Source organism: Cryptomeria japonica, chromosome 7 (assembly GCF_030272615.1).
Source record: "Cryptomeria japonica chromosome 7, Sugi_1.0, whole genome shotgun sequence".
NCBI lineage: Eukaryota > Viridiplantae > Streptophyta > Pinopsida > Cupressales > Cupressaceae > Cryptomeria > Cryptomeria japonica.
Window position 1 is genome coordinate 790,319,339 of NC_081411.1, and position 25,056 is coordinate 790,344,394.

The window sequence follows — 25,056 nt, forward strand, 5'->3', positions numbered from 1 at the left end:
GCATCTACCATGTCCTGCGTTACTGTCTTTGGCCACCCCTTCGCCATGAAACATTTGAAAAATTCTGCTTCATACCCTCCATAAATGATAGGAGCTTCTCTACTACATGGGCGATCCAAGGGTCATGGCCAATGTCAATATTCCTTGTGATGTGTCCCACGTCGCTCAAGAACTTCGCCATCCCTTCCAATTGGGAGACACAATGTTGCATAGTGCTGAGGGGATCGTCTAGGTTGGGTTTACCTAAGCGAAGTACAAGCTCATTTGCTTCGTGAGACAAAGATTCCTCCCTTCCTGTAGGCTCGCCAACTCCCAATGGTTCTTGCTGTTCGCTCCTTTCGCCATCAGGGAGTTTCATTTCGTCAAATGGGGATGACTCGTTAAGTGGGTTCTCCAAGGGAATACCCAATGTCTGCAGCCATGAGTCGATTGTCTCCTCCCGGCCTTCTATGTCATCCCTAGGGGTGAAGTGTGCAAGTGTGCAAGTGTCACATCTGCTTGTGGTGCCATTATGGTTGGTGGCGGTGATGCTTTGACGTCCACTATCACTCATGCAGGTTCTGGTAAGGCCGTCTGAACCATTGGTTCCATTGATGGTTGCAAATTTCCAATTTCTCTAACTGGTGTTGGAGATGCATAAATGTCATGACTCGCCACTGTCTCAGGTGGTGGTGTGGAAACTGCCAATTGGGAAGCTCGAGTTTCCCCTATCCTTTAGTGGACGGTATTTCCTCGACTACCTCCACCTCGTCCTCTTTTGCAACAATCACTTCCACCCTAAAAGTGTCCTCTGTGCTTTCCCCCTCAGATGGTGATGGCTCCAGTGCCTCTTCGTCACTGGCTTCACTAGCAACAATCTCTGACTGGGGTACGCCTTGTTGCCGCTTCTTCTTGAGGGGTTGGTCTTTGCCTACTATCATGGTGTTGAGGTGCATCCAATAGAAGGTTGGCGGGTTGTAGGGTTCCACTCTCAAAAGTGGTTGCAAATGCCCTCTCTTTTCCTCCAACATCTCTATACGTACAACCTCCAAGAACAGTCCAATGGCATGATGAGACATATAAAATGCCTTGTGCTGGAGCCCCATAAATTCCCTAATCTTGTTAGAAAGTAAGGATACCCACTTGTATACGGTGCCATTCCTCAATCCATTCATCAAATATAACATCCACACAACAATATCAGACGCCCTACTTGCACCTGTAATACGACTTTTGATAACATCCATTATACATTTCCATTCTAAATTTACCAAGAAGGTTTTCTTCACCCCTCGACTACTGCCATATATCCAGATGCTATCCAGTTCCTCCTACAACAAATCACCATGACATACTAAATTCAATAGTTTTTTCATTTGTTCCAGTGGCGGTTTCTGCTTTGCCATGCTATTTGCCTTCGAAGGTATCCCAAAGACTCGAGCAAATTCCTTTGCCGAGAAAGAGATGGTGATATTGTAGCCCTGGAATTTTATTGTCGACTTGTGGGAATGTCTGTCGTACCCTACCACCATAGCCTTCAATATGGGCTCAAATTCTCAAATGTTAAATACTAGCATTTGGATGATTTTGTCCACCCCTGCACGTTTGAGATTCTTCTTCATCATGTTGTTGTCGTTAGTTTCTTGCCACCATGTGCGGTAGTCGGTACCACTCAGTCCTTCCCAGGTCAAGGTATGGATTGTCACTGGATCATCTTTTTGTACACAGGCCGAGTCTTTTTTCTTTTGCTACTACTTGGTGTCGCGATGGCTCCTAACTATAAATTTTGAACCTTAGTTTTATCTTGAGGGTTCCCAAAACTGACCGTTACCATTCTCTAGTTAGAGTTTATATGCGATTGAGTGTGCTTTTGTTTGCTCGTGCTTTTGTACAACTTCCCAGCCACCAGGTGTACAATTTTCCATGCTATAGGGAAACCATTTTTACAACCATTTTCCTGTTCTCCTCGGCCAGATGATTCCTTTCCCAGTCCATACAAAATTTTTCTGTAGGGACGTGCTTCTTCCTCGTACGGATACTCTCTCTCGTCTATATGGAAATCCTTCTTGGTCGTACGGTAATAGCTTCTGTTGTGTGTAAGAAAATCTTTCCCTCTGTTGTTTGTTGGAAAACAATCTTTCTGCCTGGTCGTATGAAAATCTTTTCTGTTGGCCATATGGAAGCAAACCTTTCAGAAATCCTCCTAAGTCTTGACTCGTTGATGTCCGTACGACCACTTGGCAATTGGTATCTTCGTACGAAATATCCTTCCCTCCTACATACGGGCTTTCATTTCCATAAGGATTATCTTCTTCCTTCGTACAGACTTTTGCCTTGCATGGAAATCGTACGAAATAGGGGGTGTACGATTGGAATTTGTTGGACTGATCCTGTATGATGCTGAATTCCACTCTCAAATTCTGACCTACTTCAAGTTGGTGAGAATTCCGTATAGCGTATGGATGGGCTTTACCTCCTTGATGCAAATTCCGTATGGTGCATGAACACCGTGCTTCCATTTGCAAAATCCTTTTGTTGTTCTTGCAAAATCTGTACGATTTGCCTGTTGATGCCTCCAACATTCTTAGCCATCTCTTGCTTGAATGATTTGGAGTGGTTAGGTGGACGGATTTACAATGACCTTTTGCTTTTGCCTTTAGGGTTAGGGTTAGGAATTGATATCTTATGAGCTTTTTATAAAACCCCTTCCTTTTTATTTTATTTAAGTTTTCTCCCCTTAACTTTGTTATTTCCTTCATTTGCTTTAATTTTTTCATCAATTCTAACTATTTCTTTTTAATATTTAGAACCACCCTTTTTCTAATTTTAGCATTTTTTTTCAAAAAATATTTTCGCCAATATTTTTGTACACTAGAATATTTGAATTTCATTTTTCATATCTTCAACATTTTTCGGTAATTATGTTTGACTTTAAATCTTTCCAGACTGCTTTTGCATGGTTGAATTCCTAGCTTTACTAGAGCAATTGCTTTTTTCAATTTCCTAGCTCTTCTCTTCGTGATCCCCCTTCTGGAACGCTTCTCCATCATTCTTTTGTGAGCCTCTCTCTTCTGCTTTTTACTAGGCTCCTCTTCATCATTAGTTTCCATCTTTTGTTTTACCCCTGTCAGGTTCTCTTCGAGTTGCATTTTTATTTCTGAGTCGTATTGCCACCAGCAAGTGAATGGCGACCGCTTCTAGCACTCTTGCTTGTAGCACGCACCCTTATATTCTAAGTCAAATACTTTATCCACCAAGGGTGCTGGCCCGACCCCTTTATACCATCCAATGATGTACCATCCACTATATGTTGGTACCATGTAAGCTCTTCCCCATGAATTTGTGGTGGGCAGGCCGGGTTGGGAATCACTCGCGATAGCGAGTTGGAAATTGGTTCCTTGTTTCTAGGATGCATTTCTGCAACAAAACAATCTTCTGGCTTAATCACCATTTTTAGGCATGGGCCGAGGGTCGCTCTGTACTCGGCAAGGTCAATTTTTTCCTCCAAATCTTCCTCGGTCTCCTCTGGTACCTTCCGTTTAGCAGCCTCTTCCGCCTTCTGTTGTGGTTCAACTTCTTCATCAATTTCATTAGCCAAGTAGGCTTGATGGGTTCCTTTATATAGAGCTTTCCAGTGCCAATGGTCACCGAGCCTCACTCATAAGGCCGACATGTCAAAGTACGCATTTGTGAGGTGCTTATGCACCTGTGGTACCGCCACAGCTTCCACCTGCTTCCACACCATCCTCTCTTCTAGGAAGGTTATAGGGTCAGCCCAGTCCTCATCGACCCAATATGGTTCTCCCTTAATCATGGGATCCTCTTCGAGCACATTGCTCCTTCCGATTGTCCAATCACCTCTCATGACCTAGCCCAACATATTGATGGCCATAATAGGGTGCTCTCGTTCTTTGTAAATTTTCAACTTCAAGCCGTTTACTGGATCACGGATAGGATTGTCGTCCAATGTTGATAGTTTTATTGCACCATTCTTGCCAACTTCCCTGATTTTATATGGCCCCAACCAACGAACTTTGAGCTTATTGGGACGAAGTTCATTACGACTGTTATATTTTAATACTAACTATCCCGGTCGAATGTTCATTCGTCAGAGGTGTTTGTCTTGCCAAAACTTTCGTCGTCGTTGGGCCACCTCAGTTGCCCATTGTGTCGTCATTCTCCCTTCATCTAGCTTGGTAAGGTTTAGGAGTTGTTCATTCAAGCTCTCGACATCACCTTGATGGTTCTGTAACTGCAATCCATAGGATCGGTACAGTATACTCTGCTAGTAACACCGCTTCCTGCCCGTACATGAGTTCGAAGGATGTGTGACCTGTCATCATCTTGTACATAGTAGGGTTCACCCAAAGTATCACTGGAAGCCGCTCCTCCCAATCTTCCTGTTCCACCCCACATGACTTGTAGATAATTGATACAAGAACTTTTTTCGTTGATTTTGCCCAGCCATTCGCTCGGAGGTAGTACGGACTTGACAGGTTGTGGAATATTTTAAATTCAGCTGTCATAGTCCTGATTGATTCACAAAATGTACCCCAAGGTTAGTGGTAATATGAATTGGGATGCTAAACCTCGTGGCAATTTGTTTGTAGAGAAATCTTGCCGTGTTGATGATGGTATTTTCCAGGAGTGCCCTTGCCCATGCCCACTTCATGAGGGGTACTTAGTGGCGACTATGATGCATCGACATCTATGCGTACTGCTCGCCTTCAGTGGGCCGATGAAGTCAAGACCCCACCTTTCATATAGGTCTTGTAGCTGGTATAGAAACAAGAGCATGAAATCCCTCTTCAACGACTTACTTGCTCTTTGGCATGTATCTAACCCCACAACCCATTCTCGAGAGTGTGGAGAGTTGGTCAGCATAACCCTGCTAGTAACACTTTCCATGCAGTGGTGTGCGGTCCCATGTGGCCTTCGAAAAGCCCTTCATGTGCTTCCTTTAGTATGCCCAAAATTTCTGCTTGCGTCACACATCTCAGGCTCTGGTTGGGTCCCATCTTGTACAGTAAGCCATTGATCAATTGAAATGTTTAACTTTTCAATGCTAGCTTCCATCGTTCGTTCGGTGGCAAATTCCTCGGAAATGTAGAGGTGGACAAGTACTCGCCAATGTTTTCATACCATGGAGGCAACATTGATATCTGGAATAAGTGAGCATCCGGGAAGTCCTCATTCACCGCCTCCGAAAGCTCTCCCAACTTGATTCTTGAGAGTTGGTCTGCAATGACAGGACTCTTCCTAGGTCGTACGATGATGGTGAAGGTGAACTCCTGCAAGAGTAGCCACTTGCTCACCCTTGAATGATCGACTTATTTACCAAGTACACGAGTGCCTGATGGTCCACATAAAATGTGAAGGGTGTCGCCAATAGGAACTGCCAAAACTTCTGTACGACGTACACCATGCCAACTGCCTCCCTCTCGGTCATATTGTAGTTCCGCTTTGCCTTGGAGAGTAGCCGGCTAGTGAAGAAGGTTGGGTGGTCTAACCCTTGTTCGCCCACTTTTGCCAATGTGGCACTGTTAGCATAATTGGAAGCATCCACATGTACGTGGAACTCCTTGTCCCAATAAGGGTATGCGAGGATAGTTGCGCTTACCAATTGGGACTTGAGTTCTCTGAAGGCCTCTTCTTGTTCAATTGCCCACACGAACAACTCTCCCTTCCGTGTCAGATTGTCGAGAGGATAAGAGATTTGTGCAAAATTCTTAATGAATCTCCGGTAGTAGCCCATGTGTCCAAGGAAGGATTTCACTCCAGTCATGTCCTCAGGACTCTCCATTGTAATGATGACCCCTACTTTGTCAGGATCTATCTTCAACCCTTCCTTACATACAATGTGGCCAAGTAGCTTCCCTTGGGGTACCATGAACCAACACTTCTTCGGGTTTAGGGCCAATCGTGCCTTTCGGCACATCTCCATACATTCTTTGAGTATTGTGAGGTGAGTTTCTTGCGAGGTATAGATGGACCAATCGTCCAATAAGGCCTTAAAATGCCCTCCTGACATTCTGTCAAAAATATGCGATATAAGCCGTTGGAAGGTGGCTGGGGCATTACATAGGCAAAATGGCATTCTATTGTATGCGTACACCTCCTCTTCTACCACAAACGTGGTTTTCAACTTGTCTTCCTCCGCAATACTAATTTGGTTATAGCCTAAAAACCCATCCAGGAACGAATATAATCTGGTGAACAGTATTGGGAAAGGGTCTGTGATGGTACCTGCATTCAGGCACCTGAAGTCTACACATCCTGATCTAGTTTGCCTCTTGTTGTGACGTCTTCACACATCGCCCCATTGCAAATGGGGACCCCCACTTTCCGCGTTTTAGAGTAAAAGTTTTGCCTAGTTTCCTAGTGTTTGGCTTTGCTTATGAGAGGGTTTTTGAAATTTGAATAGGTTCACATGTTTAAAATGTCAAAATATTAGAGTGATCCTGAGTTTTGCCTAAGTCTAGGGGTTGCCTTAGGGTTTTGATTTATTCTTGCTAAGTGTTGAGTTTTAATTTTGCCTTGACATTTAAGCGTAAATGCGTCTAAGCGTGGTAAGTCGGTGATATTTTTGTGCCTAAGCGTCAAAAGGTCCTTTAGGGGTTATTTTCCTTCTCCTAGGAAGTTTTTGATTAGGGGAAAAACAAGTTTTGAGGGGACCTGAAACCCCATACAACAGGTTTTGGAGGAACCCGAAACCCAATAGATTTTACCGGGATCTAGAACCCAACAAAGCAAGCTGCTAAAAGAAATAAACAATGAAAAACCGCAGCCAAAATCCAGCAAATATGACTAACACCAACAACATCCAGCATAGTCATGCCACACCAAACAAAGCTACAACTCCAAACTATAGCACGGAAGAGTAATTATCAAGGGTATAACAAGCACCCTCAACCAACTTTTAGGGTTTTGAAAGGTACCCCTAACCTTCATTAACAACAGCAGATTATAGCAGATATTCATACAATTTGAATCTGACCAGTAGGGGTTTTGAGAGGCTCCCTCAACCTTCAAACTGGGTTTTAAAATGGAACCCCAAACCAGCAACCAAGGGTTTTGCCAGGCACCCTCAACCTTAAATGAAGAGCTCAGAACACCAAACAAAAGATTTCCCCTAACCAAAGACAACAGAAAGACAAACTGGGCCCTTTAAAACTATTAGCAACCGACCTGCCTGTGGGATAAACCAGGAACCCACAACTAGAAAAAGGGGGAACAAAGACCCCAAAAACCAGAAGGAAGAAGGCCAAACCAAGAAACAACAAAAAGGAACCAGTCCAGGAGACAAGCTGGGAGTCTGGGAAAAAGAACTTCCAGACCCACCCAAGGAGACACCTTTGAGAGATGAAACATGCAGCCATAGCTAGTAGCAAGAGGAGCACCAAAAGTCGAAAATCCCCAACATTCCATCTCTCCACCTCAATAGGAAAGAACTCCACCTCTACAGGACGAAGAATGAAGCAGAAAGACAACAACCAGTGCTCTCCAGCAGCAAGCAAAAACTAGTCCTTTCCCCTCCATCAAATGTCCACCTCCATAAAAAATATGGTCACCTCTAACAGACACGGATGGGAAAAGAACAAGAGCCAAGAAACCCCTCTCAAAGGTTCACACCAAAGACAACTCTCCACCTCAATAGGAGAGTAGCCCAACAAAGAAGAACCAACAAAAGAAGCTCCTTCGAAAAACCAGAGCCCCAAAGGCCAAAATTGCAAAAAATCCTCAGCATAGAGGAAATGAGAGAACACAAAACAGCAAAAGAGCCTCTCCACAAGAGATCTGCCAGGGTCCCAGATCTTCCCAGACACCCAAAACGCCTCCATTGCTGCCGCAGCCTCCACTCCTTCCTCTGCACCAAACTCCTCCACTCACCATTCCAACAAAGAAGAGCCACGAAGAGCCCCATCAAACAGAGTTCGCGGCATGGAAGGTGAAAGGAGGAGAGGGAGGAAATCATCCTCATCCGCAGCACCGTCTTCCCCATCTTCTGCAACTCCTTCGCACGAAACCCCTCCCGCTCCCGCTCGCCCGCTCCCGCTCTCCATTTCATTCAGTGTTGTTCTTCTCCTAGGAAGTTATTCAAGTCAAATGTGCACTTTATCTTGATGAAATCCATATTTTCTCACTCAAATTTTGATAACTTTGGCTAAGTCCCGATGCGTAATGCTGAAATTTGAAGTGTCCAGATGATTTTGAGTGGTTAAACTGTTAAATTCCGGATGAAAATTCATGTTGTAAGGGTCAAAATGTCGAAATTCCAGACTGGAGATGGTTTTCCCCCAACATTCCTGATGACCCATGATTTTCCTCCGCTCAAAATCCCGACTACTGGTGTGGGTTTCCACTGGATTCTTGATAGACCTAATTTTTCCCCCACTCATTATCCAGACATGGGGGTGATTTTCCACCAGGATGCTCAAAATTTGACTGTGTGGGAATTTTTCCTGATGCCTATCAATTTTCCACCAGGACTGTGGATGACTTTAATGAGGACTAAAATGATGATTCCTGATGCCTATCGATTTTCCACTGGGGCTTTTATGACGAGATTTTGAGGATTTTAATGCGGATAGTGATTCCAGACCTTAGGCGAATTTCCACAAGTGATGATTTTATTGATTTTGGGTCCGGATAATTGTCTAGATAGGGGTCGATTTTCCCCCTAGGTGATTTTTTGTGCTAAGTGGCAAGTTTGAATTGGAATTTTCACTCCAGGCGTAGATCGATTTTCCCTTGGAGACAATTTTGTGCAATGTTGGTGAAATTTTGATGAAATTTTCACCCCAACATGGGGCGATTTCCCCCCAAATGAGCATTTAATAATTTTTTCAATGGCAATTAAAATAGATTTTCCCCTAAAGGTCATTTTTGATCTAAATTTTAAAATCTTTTTAATAAATTGACTCCACATTTAATTGTTTTTACAAATGATGACGATTATTTAAAAAATAAAAACAATTATTTAATGAGTTGCAATGATCATTTAATAATTAACTATTTTCCTAATGCAAATCGATTTTCCCAGTCAAGTATAAAATGCAAGTTTTTATCCCACATTGCTTGTGTGGTGAAGTGTCAAGGAGAGAACAAGAATAAAAGGACCCAGCCAACATTAAAATATTATTATAAGTGCTGATGGTGATGGCTAAGCGGCTGATCGAAGGCAGATTGAAGGTCCCAACTGGGCGATATTTGCCCAAGTGTCCATTGGACACTATTTTTGGAAGCTAAGTTGGAGATTTGAAGAGTTTGTTTGCCCAATCAGACTTGGGCGGTTCCATTGAGGAGAGCTACAGAAAGTATTGGTGGCCGATTAACCATATTTTCTGCAAACTTGAAGTGACGCCACCATTGGAGGAGCTACAATTTTATTTGGGAGGCTGATTCCTCCATATCTTGATAAATTTTGGTGATATTTTTGAGTGTTAAGGTGCTGCCATTATTTTCAGACCTTGCTGGGCGCCATTGCTGGGAGTGATTTGACCTCCATTGTTGGCTGAAAACTTCATTTTCAGAATTATTTCTTCGCTTCCAGCCACTTCATCCCTAGGCAATTTCACTTGGAGGTCATTTTGGGGCCATTCTAAGGTGGTTTGGAGGCACTTTCTGAGTATACCATTGCTGGTGTAAAGTCTGAAACCTCATTTTCAGGTTGTCTTCAAACTTATCCATCATTTCCAGCCATCTCTCCATTTGGAAAATTTTACTTGGGCGTCATTTTTTTCTGAGTTTTTTGGGCATTTGGTGGAGCTTCCATTGCTGATCAAAGTCGGAAACTTCACTTTTAGATTTGTCTTCAGACTTAGATATTCATTACCAGCCCTTTGTTCGTGCCCAGGTTTGACAAACTTCACTTTGGGAAGGTGAAATCCATCAAATACAGGTGTTTCCTATGACTGCGACAAGTATAAATGACTGATTTATTGAAGTTGCAGGTTGACTTCAGACATTGGGCAGCCATTGTTGGACCTTGGAAGGGTGTCTTCAGACTTCAAGAACTAAAAATCAAACTTTCTTTCGGGCACCAATTTTGACATTTTTCCGAGAATACCAAGTTATCTTCAGTCTGAAACTTCATTTCCAGCCACATAGATGTGCCCAGATGTGACCATTTTTGAGTTTTGAAGGTCAAAATAATTCAAATGCAAGCATGTGACATGGTTGTGACCACTTCCAGCCATTGATATTCATCATTTTCAGAGTGTCTTCAGAACTTTTGGAGCCATTTTCAGACTTTCAGACGGTGTATTCAGACTTAAGAATTAGAAAATCAGATTTCAATACACCATTTTATGAGTATTTTTCAGATATTGGAGGGCGTAATTAGATCAGTCCTCTGAAAATCAGACTTTTATTACAACTTTGATATCAAAACCAATCACTTTCTGAGTGTTTTTTAGATCTCCAAGTGATATTTTCAGACCTGGAAATTCATTTTCTGGCACCAAATCATACATTTTGTAAGTTTACATGGGTGTCTTTAGACTTGGCAATTGTGACCAGACTTATCCTAAGTCTGAAAATCAGGTTTTCTTGAGGAGAATTTTCCAAATTTCAATCCAGACCTTCATATTTTCCAGAATTGGTGTTACAATTTTCTTAGATTACCTATCACATGTTGGTACAAGTGTCGGGAACAAAGTCCCTATGAGGTTCTAGTTCTCCATTGGATGTTCAAGGACAATGAGTTCGAATGAGTGTCGGATTTCCACCGAAGGGTGGAATTACAAAGGAAGGAAGTTGTCCAGATAGACATCAAATTTCCACCAAGTGAAAAAATGGATAGGGATAATGTAGATGTTTTGAGGACTGATCCGTTCGTATGCAGATGGATTTCCCACCTAGGTTGAAATCAAGTTTATCCCATAGGTGTTTAATTGAATACTTATTTGTTTTGCAGGACTGTTATGAGGAAGAGAGGCATGATGATCAAGGCTTGAGGTGAAGGAAGATGCGTGCAATGCGGATGAGGAAGATGAACATTTCAAAGATCGGATGAGGATTTCAGGATAGAGATGAAGATGAAGACTAGATCAATCATGAAGAAGACTTCACCTTGATGGTGAACAAATAAAGGAAAGCAAGTTCAAGACATGAGCACAAAGGGATTTCACATCAGGAAATCTGGAACTACATCAATGAATTTCAATATCAAAGAGCGCCAAGGAAGGAAATATTTCAAGATTCCAAGACTGGGAAATTTTCCAAACATAAGGAGGGAATAGTTCATGGAATTCCTTAACATAAGGATGAAATTCAAAGTATCACAAGGAATTCCAAACATTATGAAGAAGAGGAATGTTCAAGGCAAATTGATTAAGTGTACAATGCAAGCTGAGGTGGCATCCTAGTCACCATTCGTTCAATCAAAGTTTACGAAGTCAACGTTCATTCAAGGAGGGAATAAGTGACACATGGCGCTACATCAAATATTATTTATCTTACCTACCCTCCTTTCTTATTGGCCAATGTAATGGTGGTTGTAACAAACCCTAATTAGGGTTTTATCTTGTAATCTTGTCCGTTGATCTTGAATCAATCTGAGCCATTCATTTCTTTTGAGGCTCTATATAAACTCCAATGCCTTTCATTTGTAAGCGAGAGATTTTTGAGAATTGTTGGTAGACGCTGCAGATTTGAATATAAATCATTGTTCGACTTGATGGTGATTTTGTTTAAGTATTGTTTTGCATTCAAGGTTCTCAATTCCTCCAAGTTAGATTAGAATTTGCTTTCAAGTTTGTTAGATTGAATGAAAGAATTTGTTGAATATATTTGTGTGGAATTTATTTATCCATACCACTAGCCTCTTGCTGATTGTAAGTGTGCCGTGCATGATCAACTGGAAATTTATGCCAACTTAACTTTGATTATTATACGTCCATTTTTATGCATCAACTTGGATGGTATCAATGTTTGATGGTAGTAATTTGAATATCTATGAAACACACCTTAGATGATTGCACTAAGCTTGTGTCAAAATCTGTTCGACTTGATGGTGAGACCTTGCCTAGTTTGATTCCACTGAATTTGTTCATCACTTCTTGCATTCTAGGCTTAGAATAGATTTTCTAACCCTATTCCCTTTTCCCCCTTTTTTAGAAAGTCTTGTTAGAATTGAATCAAGAACTTTAGTGCAAAATCCTAAGTCATCGACTAAGTCACCAGGTTTGGCCAAATTTCTTCCTTGAAGTTCGAAATTCGCCGAACATTAAAACGGGGTATAAAATTCGTATAAATTCGTTCAAATTCGTATATTGGAAAAAGTAAATATTTTTTAATCGCGATTTTAGGGTTTTTTCGGTATTTTTTTTTATAAATGAGCACCTGAAGTGTGGAAGCCGCGGGAGAAGTGTGGAAGCCGCGGGAGAAGTCGCAGGGGAAGCATGGAAGCCGAAGGAAGCGACACAGTGAGTTCGCCTCGGCCCTCTGCCACCTTGTTCGACGCCCTGCAATCTCCTTGCCTAGGTAGGCTTTGCTGAAATTTTAAGGTTAGATTTTTTTTTTTTATTGGATAAAAGTTAAAACTAATATTTTTAGGTTATTCAAACAAAATATTTTGTTTATTTTGTATATTGTAATGTGACATTACAATATACAAAATAAACAAAATATTTTGTGTATTGTTTATTGTTTATAATATTATATTATTTAAACAAAATATTATATTGTTTAAGACATTAATGTTTAGTTTTTATTAAGACATGATATATAGTTTAATATTATTGTATTAAATTATTAATTGTTTTGACATATGTTGTTTATTATTTATATTATTTGATTTTTTAATTTTTATTTATTTAATAAAGTTAAAAGAAAATATTAATAATTATTATAGTGTTGTTTAAAAAAATGTAGTGTATTATTATTTTATTTTGTTTATAAATTTAGTAAAAAAAAATAAAAAATTAGTCTTTGTTTATTTTTTGCTAAAACATTTAGAATATATTAATAAATATTTTATTAAAATTTAGTATTTCTATTTTGAAAGGTTGAAATAAATGTAGTGTTTATTTTGTTTTTTAATTTTTCTTTCCAAACATGCAGATTTTCATTTAATGGCTCCTCCTAAATCAAGTTCTGAGGCATGGAAGCATGTGACCCGAAATGGAACTCACATCAAATGTAACCTATGTGAGGGAACTATAATTGGAACTTTAACAAGGCTTAGGGACCACTTCCTTGCTAATAGAGGGGGTCCAGGTGGAGGTGTTCAAGCATGTATAGGTGCGACTTCAGAGCTTAAAGCTATTCTAGAGAAAGAGTTGGCTGCTTCAATGGTAGGCAAAATGAAGAAGGCACAAAAGAAACAGAGAATTGAAGGAGATATATCTAGATTCACATCTATCCTGTCTTCCTCTTCTGTGCAATCCAAACTGGTGAGCATATCAAAACAGAGTGGAACACTGAACAACTTTTGGAAACCAGTAGAGAAACAACAAGTGGATGATGCAGTTGCTGATTTGTTTTGCACAAGTGCTATTCCATTCAATGTTGCAAGAAATCCACATTTTTGTAATGCAATTCACAAAATTGCAGAGTTTGGCAAAGGGTACACATCCTCAGGTTCAGAGGCTATCAGGACAACTCTTTTGCATATGGTGAATTTAATTCGAATTTTATACATTTTGAATTTTTTCCTCATCGAACTTCATTCGAATTTCGAAGCTGTCGAACTTCGAATTTGAATTTGAACCTGGTGACTTAGGTCATCAACACACCTATTCTAATCGATGATAAGATTGAGCATTCATGTTCAACGTAAGTCCCCTTGTGATTCCATCATTATCACATCAAACCACTGAACTTATCCACATGTCAAGACCTGACATTTCGTAACCTTGGAGTTGTCTCATTTGATCGCGAAGCATAGTATTTGAGAGACTTTGTTCAAGAGAGGATAAAATACTTTGATATTTTATTTTGTGTTTGTATGTGCGTAAAATACACATCAACACCTCCTTTCTCGGGGAAATAACAATTGGTGGCACCCACTCGCTTGTTTCCACCTTGAAGATAATGCCAACTTCTAACATTTTCTCGATCTCCTCATTCACCTTTGCAGCATATTTCTTGTTCATTTTGTAGGGCCTTTTCCGTACGGGTTGTGCACCTGGTACGAGAGGGATTCTGTGTATGCATAATTCTGGAGGTACCCCTTTTAAATCTTTGTATGTCCATGCAAAGGTATCTTTGTACTCAAGAAATATCTTGAATGCTGCCGCTTTCAATATGGGGTTGCTTCGGATTATCCTCCTCCCCCAAGTTTACTTTTTTTAATTTTTGGTTCTTCATACTTTGATGGCCTTATCTCTTTCAAATTGATGGGCTAGGGCATCATCCACTTTCGCCACTTGTATTCTCTGTACTTTGGCAAAAAGGTGGTACTTTCCGTACCTTCACCAACCTCTTCAATTTCGCTAATTTGTAACATGTTGCATTTTGGGTGGAAAACCTCATAGTCCTCCATTTGCTAGTGGAATAGCCCGTTGAGAGAGCTTGTCTCATCCTTCGAGCAACCTTCCAGTTCCAGTACCCTTTCGTCATTAGGTTCCATCCTTCTCTTTCCATCCTTAGAATCCCATTCATAGTCATTAGAGTCCGAGTTGGAGGATGCCAACTCTTCACTTACGGGCTGATTCTTCAAATCAATGACATACTTCCGTCCTCGCTCTCGATGGAGAGTGTATTTCTTTTCCAATTGTGATTTGCTTTTGCGGTGATTAGCCAACCCCTTTTGAGGAGGGCATCGTACACCTTCTTCTTGAGTGGGATGACCACGAAGTTGAGGAAGAAGTGTTGGGTACCGATACTAACCTTATGTGCCATGAGTGTCTCGTGTGGCTTAATGTCGTGCTGGTAGGTGCGTACCAGTTGGAAGGTTGGTGGCGAGAGTGTTGGCTTACCCAACGCCTTCCATATCTCCTCCGACAACACGTTCACTCTAGAACCTCCGTCAACGATGGTATTAGTCAACTTCCGCCCCATTATTTCCATCTTGACCATAGTAGGCTTCCTTCCAATACTTACGGTTAATAGCATGGGATTGGTGGTTGAGTCCCCGGGTGACTTTGCTGTTGGCTTCTGTGTTCGTTCACAATCCTCTTGATTGGCTATCTCCTCATCGACAAGGTTGGTGATGGTCATCTTCAACTGAGGCATGGTCTACAGGAGGTCCGATACCCTTACGGGTACGGTGGCTTGCAACATTTGTTTCATTATGGTCTTTTCGGACTCCGATCGTAGAAGAGTATTGGCGGCATCATGTGAGACCCTTCTTTCTTTTGCCATTGCTCTTTCAATGTCCATCTTTGCCTCTCAAAGTTGCTCTTTTTTCGTACGAGGATCAGGATATAGTGCCTTCTTGGTTTGGAGCCTGGTCATCGCCAGTTTTTCCTTGTCTAGCACTTCCATGTCTAGCATGTTTACTCCCTTTTGCTTCGGGCAGTTGGTGTCCTCGTGGTTTTCAAGTCCACGCCATTTGCATAACAACTCCACGTTGTTGCTTTGGCAATTCTGGTAGTCTTGCACAAAGTGACCCCATTCATTGCAACTGCAGCATTATATCATGGATCTACCCTTCGCGTCATACTGTATTCTCCTTCGTGGGGCATTGTTATTGCTGTTGTTATTCCCTCACCTATTGTTTTGGTACCACTAGGAGATGCATTGGAGTTGGTAGGGGGGTTTTGGAGGTGTGGCTAGAGGGGTTGTTTGTTCCCCTTGGGCGAAGAGCATTTGTGTGCTCCTTGTTTTTAAGTTGTACGGGCACTCCTTAATGGAGTGTCCTCGTACCTGAGAGATGTCAAAAAATGATTTCTTTAGGCAAGTGCCCTTGGTATGGCCTTCCACCTTGTAGTTAGTGCACCACAATTACTTACTTTCCTTGATACTCCTTTTCTGCCTTATCCATCATCCGCAACATGTCTCTTTGAAGAGCTTGTACGGTTTTAGACTCCTCGTCGCTACTTTTCATGCTATCATCAACACTTTTCTTCCCTTTGGATGTTTTACTCTCTCTCCCAATGTCCATCGCTTGGTTGTAGGCTTCTGTGTACGATTGTAGAGGAACCACTTTCATTTTCCTTCTGAGGGACGAGACAAGTCCCTCCACGAACCACCTCTTCTTCAAGCCATCGGCTGACTGTTGTTCCATCTTGTTCAACAATTCTTTCAGCCTACGATTGTAAGCGCGTACACTCACTTTTCACTTGCTTGGTATTATAGATTTCGGCCACAATCTCATTGTCATCCCTCAGGAGTTTGAATTTCTCTATGCCTTCTTTAATTCACTCCACCCAACCTTCTCCTTGGCATCTAGATCCAAGTACCATTCAATAGCAATTCCTAGAAGCATGGCGGAGAATGCCTTCAACCAATAATCTTGGTCATCTTGGCCATTCGCCTCCCATATCGTTATACATGTTTTACAATGATGTACAGGGTCCTTCGATCCATCTCCTATGAACTTTTGGAAGTTTTTGCCTCTTTGGGTTATTCTGGTTGTGCAACATTGTCATTGTGTAGAAGGTATCATGTGCCGCCTGGAAGGTACCATGTGCATTTGACCAGATTGGACCGTCTTGCTCTCCGCGTCCCCATACCTCTATTGCGCTCTAGACCACGTGTGAGCTCTCTACGCGTCCACTTTCTGCGTCTTCTGCGCCTTGGTCGCCTTCGTTTCTATAGTCTCTTCTTCTCGGAGTCTTCGACTCTAGCCCTCCTATTCTTGATTGCTCCACTAGGGATAGATTTCCAATTAGGTATAGGTTCATTATAAAGATTTCGGCAACCTCGTCTTCAAGGTTCTGTGCTTCCCCTTCATTACGTACGGAGTGTACAGACAATCTGTTCTCAAATTCTGTTCTAGAGTCATCACTGAAAGTAGGGTGTGCGGCCTGGTCAGCAAGATCTTCCTCTGCTATGTTTGGAAGTGGTAGGTTCCTCACAACCTCTACCAACACGTTTCACGTACAAGGTCTCTGCCTCTCTCGACTACGGCTTCTATTTGCACTCCTACTCCTACTTCTTGCTGGACTCTTTGAACCTTAAAGGATTCTTCTTAACCGTAGTCTCCTTTTACTTTGTTCTCTTCCTCACACAAACACAACACACATCTCGAAGGCCTAAGTCTGCTCAACTTCTGTAATCTGTCCCAAGTAAGTGGTCTGCGTTTCCAGGCAATCCACAATAAAGCATTAGCTTTCGGAAGCCCAAGCTTGTACCAGATTCACTTAGCAGATAAAAAGGAAGCAACATCACAAAAATAATTTGTGAAGGCATCTTTGATAGTGACCTCGTTGCTGCCTCTGAATCTCCACATCATTTTGTCTTCTTTGGTACTATCCCTGATGGGCTATCTATCAAGTTTGAATGAAAGGGATCTGCAAGCAGTTGCAAACTCAGGAGCAGGCGGCACAAGAATCTTCTATTGCTGCTGTCTACCAATGTCATCAAGGTAATTGCAAACACAATCTTCCAGTGTGTCTTCAAAGTGGCTGACCAAAGGGGGCAAGGCAGGCAAAGTCTGAAGAGGACAATCTTCTAGCCATCAATCAGGCCAAAATTTAATCTTTTGACACTGTTGCTGAGTCTCCACAAAACATCTGGGGCAATAAGGCCAACACAAGACTTCAAAAGGTCCAAACAGTAGAGCCAACAAGAACATCTGCATTGAATAAATTGTCTAAATCATTGCTCAAATATTTTGCTTACAGAATCCTACTCCATTGCCTGTTGTTCTTCTCATAAATATGCCAGATGAGCTTAACCTCAAGAGCCCTGTTCATTCTAACACACCTTCTCAAACCAAGCTCCCCACACCCTTGAGTTTTGCATACCTTTGAGTCTTTGACCGCTTAACCAAACTGAATTTAAAAGAATTTTTGCTGCCCCTCCAAACAAAAAGAGTGTTGGGTCCATTCCAAAATGCTACCCAATTACTAGGAATTTGGAAGACCAACATTGTGTACAAAGGGATAGCAGCCAAAGCAGACTTGATAATAGTGATCCTCCCTGCCAAGGAAAGCCAATGCCCCTTCCATGAAGCAAGCTTTCCTTGCACTCTATCTACCACGATAGTCCAGTCCGCAATCTTAGCTCATTGACTGAGAAGGATTATACCAAGGTACCTACTAGGAAGGCAGTCCATCTCAAACCCTAGGATGCTTTGGATATCCAATCTTTCGAAACAATTCTGCTTCTGGAAGAAGATTCTAGACTTGGAGCAATTCACAACCTGACCAACAACAGACTCATAAGGGGATTAAATCCACTTAAAGCTCCTGACCTCCCTAACCGTAGCCTCACCGAAAAGAAGAGCATTATTATCGAATTGGAGGTTAGTAACTTTGTCAAAGCCACCTAAAACTTGCAGATCAATGAGTGACCCCCTGCAAGCTTCGTCCTTGTTTCTCTACCTAAAGCCTTATCAAGAATGATAAATAAAAACGGGGATAAGGGATCCCCCTGATGAAACCCACGTTTGGCATTGAAGGATTTAGAAGCAACTCCATTGACAAGAACAAAAAAGGAAGCGGAGGAAATGATGTTGGTTGGCACGGTCTTTCTCATTTGTGTACCTGCTTGGTACTCATGGTTTCCATGTTTCTTTTGACCTTTTTGTAGTTGATATTTGAGGAAAAATAAATAGAAGAAAGAGATTTTGAATACTCAAACCAAACCCTGATTGGACTGGGTGGTGGAGTGAACATTTTTGGTTGTCTTTCTTGATGCAACTGTAACAGTAGAATCCTCTTAAGTGCTGCCCAAAATGTTATGCTCTCCCAACATTGTTGGACATGTCCGAATTCTCAACCTTTACTGTGGTCTGGTCATTTCATATGGTACTTTGGTAGCCTTCAAGCTCCCTTTTTTCCTGTCTGATTTGTAATGTCCCCAGTTTGAAATATAATTTAATAATAAATAATAATAATAAAATTAAAGTACAAAAGAATAAAATAAAATTTAAATTAAAATATAAAAGAATATAATTAAATATAATTAAAATTTAATTAAGTTAATGAATGGTCAAAAGTCATGAAATGAAAAGTTGTGACTCTCTCAAACATGAGATATAGAAGGGAGAAAAGAATCTCATTTGAGAGGGGGAGAAGAGAAAATGGAAGAAGTAAGGAGCATTTAAATTAAGGAAAGATTAATGGAAGAAGAAAAGGAATGGGAAGTAGACAAGGAAGTGGCTGCACTCTTTCAAAAGGGTGCTAATTGTGAAAGGTTGTGTCTCTTGCCAAAAGGCATACATGATGAAGAAGTGTGACCTCTCCCTCACATTGGAAGATATAAAGGGAAGAAGGTTCATTTGAGGAAGGGATCAAATAGAGGAAAAAACAGTGCTTTATATGTGAAGAGGTGTGATCTGCAATTGTGGAGCAAATTAGTTCTGAAGGGTTATGACCCTTGCAAAGACAATGAACTCAATGAAAGGACGTGACTCTCCCATCATGAAGATATTAATAGGAGGGAGATCCATTTGTTGAAGGCATCAATCCATCGATAAAAGGAATATCTTTCAGCTACGCAGAAAACAATTAGCATTGCTTCTCATAAAGAGCAGATCAGTCATAAGGTATCAAACAGATCTAATAAGCATGGGTGTCCATATGAGCAGATCAACACATTATATCATTGAAGAGGTCAGATCTGACATTGATAATCAATTCAGGCATACAACAGTTTAATGTCTTATATATTAGATGAAGGAAATAATGATTAATATGTGTATGAATAATGCTATCAATCAGGATTAAGGAATAAGAGGATACAAGAAGGGGAAACAGCGGTGAGGTCCTCTTTTAAGTACGCCACCTCATGGTGGTGACCAAATGGTCCCATGAGGCCAAGGGGGCACAAGGAGTGTTGCCTGTGGGCTTAGGAGGGAAGGATTCTCGGGACACCCTACTGTAATCGTCCTGACTTCCCTGTCACGATTAGTTATAAGATTAAGGAATTCAGATTATATGGGGGGAGATAAAGGAAGGATGGTGAGGGGAATGACTACAGGAATCCTCACTAGGTACGCCACCTCATGGTGGTGACCGGATGCCCCCATGAGGCCAAGAGGGATTGAATATCCACTCTTGGGCCTAGGATAGAGGAACATTCAGACACCCTAACATACCCTTTATCTTAGTCTCCTTGTGGTTGAGATTCATCATTAAGTTATGTCAATCTTATAATCAAGTTAATGTTCCTAAACCCTAGTAAGGAGATCTATGTTTTGCTTACTATTTCTAATAAAAGATTTGTTTACTTATGTTTTCAATGATTATATAAAATGTTTGCAGGACCTCAATTTGGGTGTTCTAAGTTAGTACGCAACCCTATTCCATCTCCTACTTCCTTGGAAATTTGATAGGGCAAACTCAGGGCATTTAATAAAAAGGGACATTACACAATTCTCTGCCATTGTGCCCTTGTTTTCTTGCCTTACAATAGCAATTCTTTTATATTGAGTATTGCTCTTTTATGCTCCTCTTTCTTCTTCAGTGAGGAAGATGTCAGGCTTTGTCTCAAAATAAATACTTCAATTTGAGGGCGTTTGGTTGATTCCATTGACTTGGTACACTTATCTGCAGAAACATCCAACCCAACATGATCTGTAAAATCTGTATTTCTTTCCCGTGGAAGGGGAAGTTACCCGGCAAGTACAAGCCACTCTTTTCTTGTGAGTGGCAAACTACACTTGAAAGTCAGTTGAACTTGTTAATCTCTTGGTTTGTCTGGTGTTGACTTTGTCTTACATTTTGGCCTCAGCTTTGGCTTTGGCTTGGAAATTTTTTTGATGGGTGTTTAAAGCTTGCAGCCTGTTGCAGCTTTCCTTTTTGTTCTTGTTGTTCCACAAGTGTTGCAGACTCTCTGATTACTAGATATTGTTGTTGACCATATTGTTTTCTTCTACCGCCTTGGTTTAGGTTTTTGTTCTACCAAAGAGTAAATGTGGGTAAATATGCTGATATATGTTAGTAAAATCTATTTCTATATAATTGTTGGAACTTGGAAGTTTTAATAAATATTCCAGGTCTTAGTCATTTTTGGTGGTGTCAGCTGAAGTTTTTATTAACTGATTCTTCTAAACTGAGTTTCTGCTTGTTACTTGGATGCCTTTATTTTCTGTCTTGACGAAGTTATACTTTTTAGCTTTCCATGCTGTTGTATTGTTGATATTGGTGGGTTTTAAATGGCCGATTTGTATAATAATTAAAATGTAAGTAATGTTGAAATAGACCCGATGAAGTCTTCAGTCATTGTATATATTCATTTTTATAATGTTTGAGCCTTATTGTATTAAAGTCTATGGAATAATGCATTTACTGAAGGCATTAAAATTTACAATGCATGCCTTCACCATGTGTTCATAATTGCTAAGTTATTTCAGTTCTACAAGGACGTATTTTAATTGTATGTGTGCTTATTTTGCTGCAAATGGGGACATTTTTGAGAGCATTTTATTATAGGGGATCTCTGTTGAATTAATCTAGTGTTGAAGATTCAAAATCAAATGATTGCGTGAGGAAGGTATATTCAGATCCATCACTAGCGATGAATACTACCTGTAAATGACAAGAATAACAGGTAGTTAAAGAGCTCTATTTTGTTCAAAGCAAGAAAGCTGTCTATTGGAAACAAAGATCCTATGAACAATGGATCAGCATGGAGATAGCAACAAGCTCTTCCTCAAATCACCTATAAACAAGCAACAAAGAAATACCACTCTCAGGCTGAAATTAGGCTCCTCACATGTTTTTCTTCCTGATGGATTCTTTAAACATTCCACAGATTTCTTAAGCAAACTTCTCACCGCTGAGCTGGAAACTAGTGCCATCTTGAAAGCCCGTGTTAGAGTATTAAATCTATGCCAAAAAGTATTATAGTCAGCTGATAATGAAAGTATTTTGAAGGTGGTCTCAGAGGCTAATTTTAAAAGACATCTTCGTCTCTAGTAGGGATCAGGCTGTGGGTCCTGGTGGATTCATGGCACTCTTCTTCCAAAAATCTGGGAAATAGTCAAAGCTGATATCTTAGAAATGGTGAACAAAACATGACGAAATCATTAAATATTGAGAACTTTGAACAACATCATGCTTGTGTTGATTGCCAAGTATGGCAAATCTAGAACTAGATTAATAGAGCTTATATAAATCAATTCCAAAAGCATTCTATGAATACTTCCTTCACAGTGAAATACAAAAAACTGTAAATGTAACTCATAGAAAATCTTCATACAGCTCAAAATCAACAACATTTAATGGTTAGTGGGTTTTATGCAGAGTTACCCGGGGACGCGTCCCCGACCTGAAAACCCCCGTCCCTGTCTCGGGGACGTTTCGGGGACTTGGGGACGGCCAGGGGACGTTTCCCCCCGTCCCCAAATTGCCCTGTATTTTGAGGGGACGCTTGCCCTAGCTCTAGGGGACGTCCGTACGTCCCGGGGATGGTTGGGGATGGCTGGGACGTCCCCAATCCGTCCCGGGGACGGCCAAACGTCCCCCATATCTAAGGCCCTTAAAAAATATTAAAAAAATTAAAAAAGTTGTATTTTCAATTTTTTATTTAAATTTTCTAATATAGGCCCCTTATTAATTCAAATTGTTATTAAAAATAAATAAATTAAAAGATAACATCAATTAAATTTTAAATTTATTAATTTAATTCATAATTAAATTAAATATGGGGGGAAACTGCGTCGATAGAAGTAGGGAAAATTTAACCTCCGAGTCTATTGATATGCATATTGACAATGTGAATGAATTGAAATTCTGATTTATGAATGCATAATTGCATATTGTCTATTGAGTATTAACAATGTTGTATGTTCAGAATATACACTCTAAAATGTTTTCAACTTTTCATAGTATCATACACATGCTATATCCATGTTTTATTGTTTTCATATGAATATAATGTATGTATGCATGCTTTATCCATGTTTTCATATGAACATTTAGAATTTTGAAATTTTCCTATATATTTTAAATTTTTCCTATATTTTATATAGCCGTCCCCTTTGTCGTCCCCCGCCGTCCCCAAATTTGGCAAAAAAATTTGCCATCCCGGAAACGCGTCCCGCCGTCACCTGCCATCACCGTCCCGGAAACTCGGGGTAACTTTGGTTTTATGGATTGCTTGGGACTTTTATAGTCCGCTTTGCTCATATGGATTACTTGGGGTTTTTAGATTTCTACTTACTGTCGATCACTTCAGCAATAATGTCACCCTATGGCCTCAATGTGAAATCCAATTTGATTGAGAAATCTCTTTTCAAAGACCTTTTTGCATACTTTCTATTCTTCCCCAAGGCTTTTGACTCCCTTTAGAGGCCTAATTTTTCTCTGTTGCTTTTTCTTCATTCGCTATGTGATCAAATCTTCATATATTCTAGGAACTGAAATGCTAAAAATTTCTTGTCATTGCTTTGAAAATGCAGTTTTTGAAAGGGAGAGTTTCTTCTTTTAGGTTTATGGTATCTCTTGAGGTGTATTTCTGCTAATTGCATTTATTTATCTCACAAACAAATGCAAAATTAAAATACTTTATATGACAGTTTAGGGTCATAGGTTTTTTGGATATTTGTAAAACCTTTATGTAGAGTACTTCCAGCACAGCGAAATTAAATAAACCAGAAATTTAACTAAGAGCAGATCTGTACTGTTTTAAAAACTAACAGCTAGATTTGAGGATGGGAATCTAGAATTTTGCTACTTTAATCTTAAAGGATGATATTATATGCAATGCGTGCTTAAAGTATATGCTCAATGAATGGTATCTTTTCACTGAGGGGAGGCCAATGGAATGTCTGAATGCAATAAATGAATTTTTATTTATATTATTCACTAATGATGTAATACGGCTTATTTGGTGTAATGAAGGAAACTTTTGTAGTGAATAGAAGAAGAATAAACAATGGATTTACCAAATGCTAGATATTACTGAGTATGTATTTCTTACAGTTTATTGTTACTTTTTTCTATATGCAGATGTTCAATATGAACCATGGTTTGGTGCCGCCTACCGTATTAAAAGCATTCCATCTGCTCTCATGGAGAATTGGAAAGATCCTCTCTTTATTGACCCAGAGCTACATTTGCCTGTAAAGAATGATTTCATTCCAAATGATTTTTCCCTTAGAAGTTCAAATATATCTGAAAACCTTGGTAACATGGAAAATCCAAGGTGTATCATTGATGACCCATTTATCAAAGTATGGTATAAACATGACCGGACGTTTAATGTTCCTCGTGCAAATACATACTTCTTAATGACTTTGAAAGAGGCATACAAAAATTTAAGGGCCTGCGTACTCACTGAGCTGTATGTGAACCTTCTCAGGGATGCTCTCAATGAGACAATATATCAGGTAAGATTGACAAATTTGTTTATCATAACTCTGGACTGCATGTTGGATTGACAATGTGTTTGAAAGATATTATTCTTATGGATGAGAATAGAACTGGAATTTTTAATGTAGATCTGTTCATTGTTATTCAAGTAGAGAAGGTAGGTTGAATGGCTTTTGGAATGCTAGTTTAAACCTTGTTTGTATTTCTGGTCATCGGAATCAAGTTTCTTGTCCGATACATCAAATACTTTCGTTGGCCTCTTGCACCACTTAAAGATGCGATTATTGCATTCCATGTATGTGATTAGTTTCTTACTCTTGGGATTTAAGTTGATTCTCTTCTCATTTGAAATCCAGTCATAGGCAGTGGAACAAAGGACCTTAAGATGATTTATTTTGGGCTTCCTCCTAGCTAATGCTTCATTTGGGATCTTGTGCTTCACAGCCTACATTGTAGATTTGTTTAGCAAATATACTACTGTAAATACCGCCTTGTCCAAAACTTCTTAGGAGCACTCTTGTTCTCCATCATGCATTGGGCCATCTCCATGATAACAGTTTTGCTTCTCAACCACTCCATTTTGCCGTGGAGTGTAGGGCGTAGTGAACTATTGATGCCATGTTTAGTAGAATATTTGTTGACATTTTTTGAACATAATTCTCCCCCATTATTATATGTTAAAAAGAGATTATTGTTGACAGAT

The 25,056-nt window shown here is 40.2% G+C and overlaps 1 protein-coding gene across 1 annotated transcript in view; it reads left to right on the forward strand.

Moving 5' to 3' along the window:
• LOC131068951 (nardilysin-like) overlaps nucleotides 1-25,056 on the forward strand; it is a 250,475-nt gene that overhangs the window by 140,340 nt on the left and 85,079 nt on the right. The window contains exon 12 of the mRNA XM_058004237.2: nucleotides 23,991-24,370. Coding sequence (XP_057860220.2) covers nucleotides 23,991-24,370 — 380 coding nt within the window. The remainder of the gene's footprint in view (nucleotides 1-23,990; nucleotides 24,371-25,056) is intronic.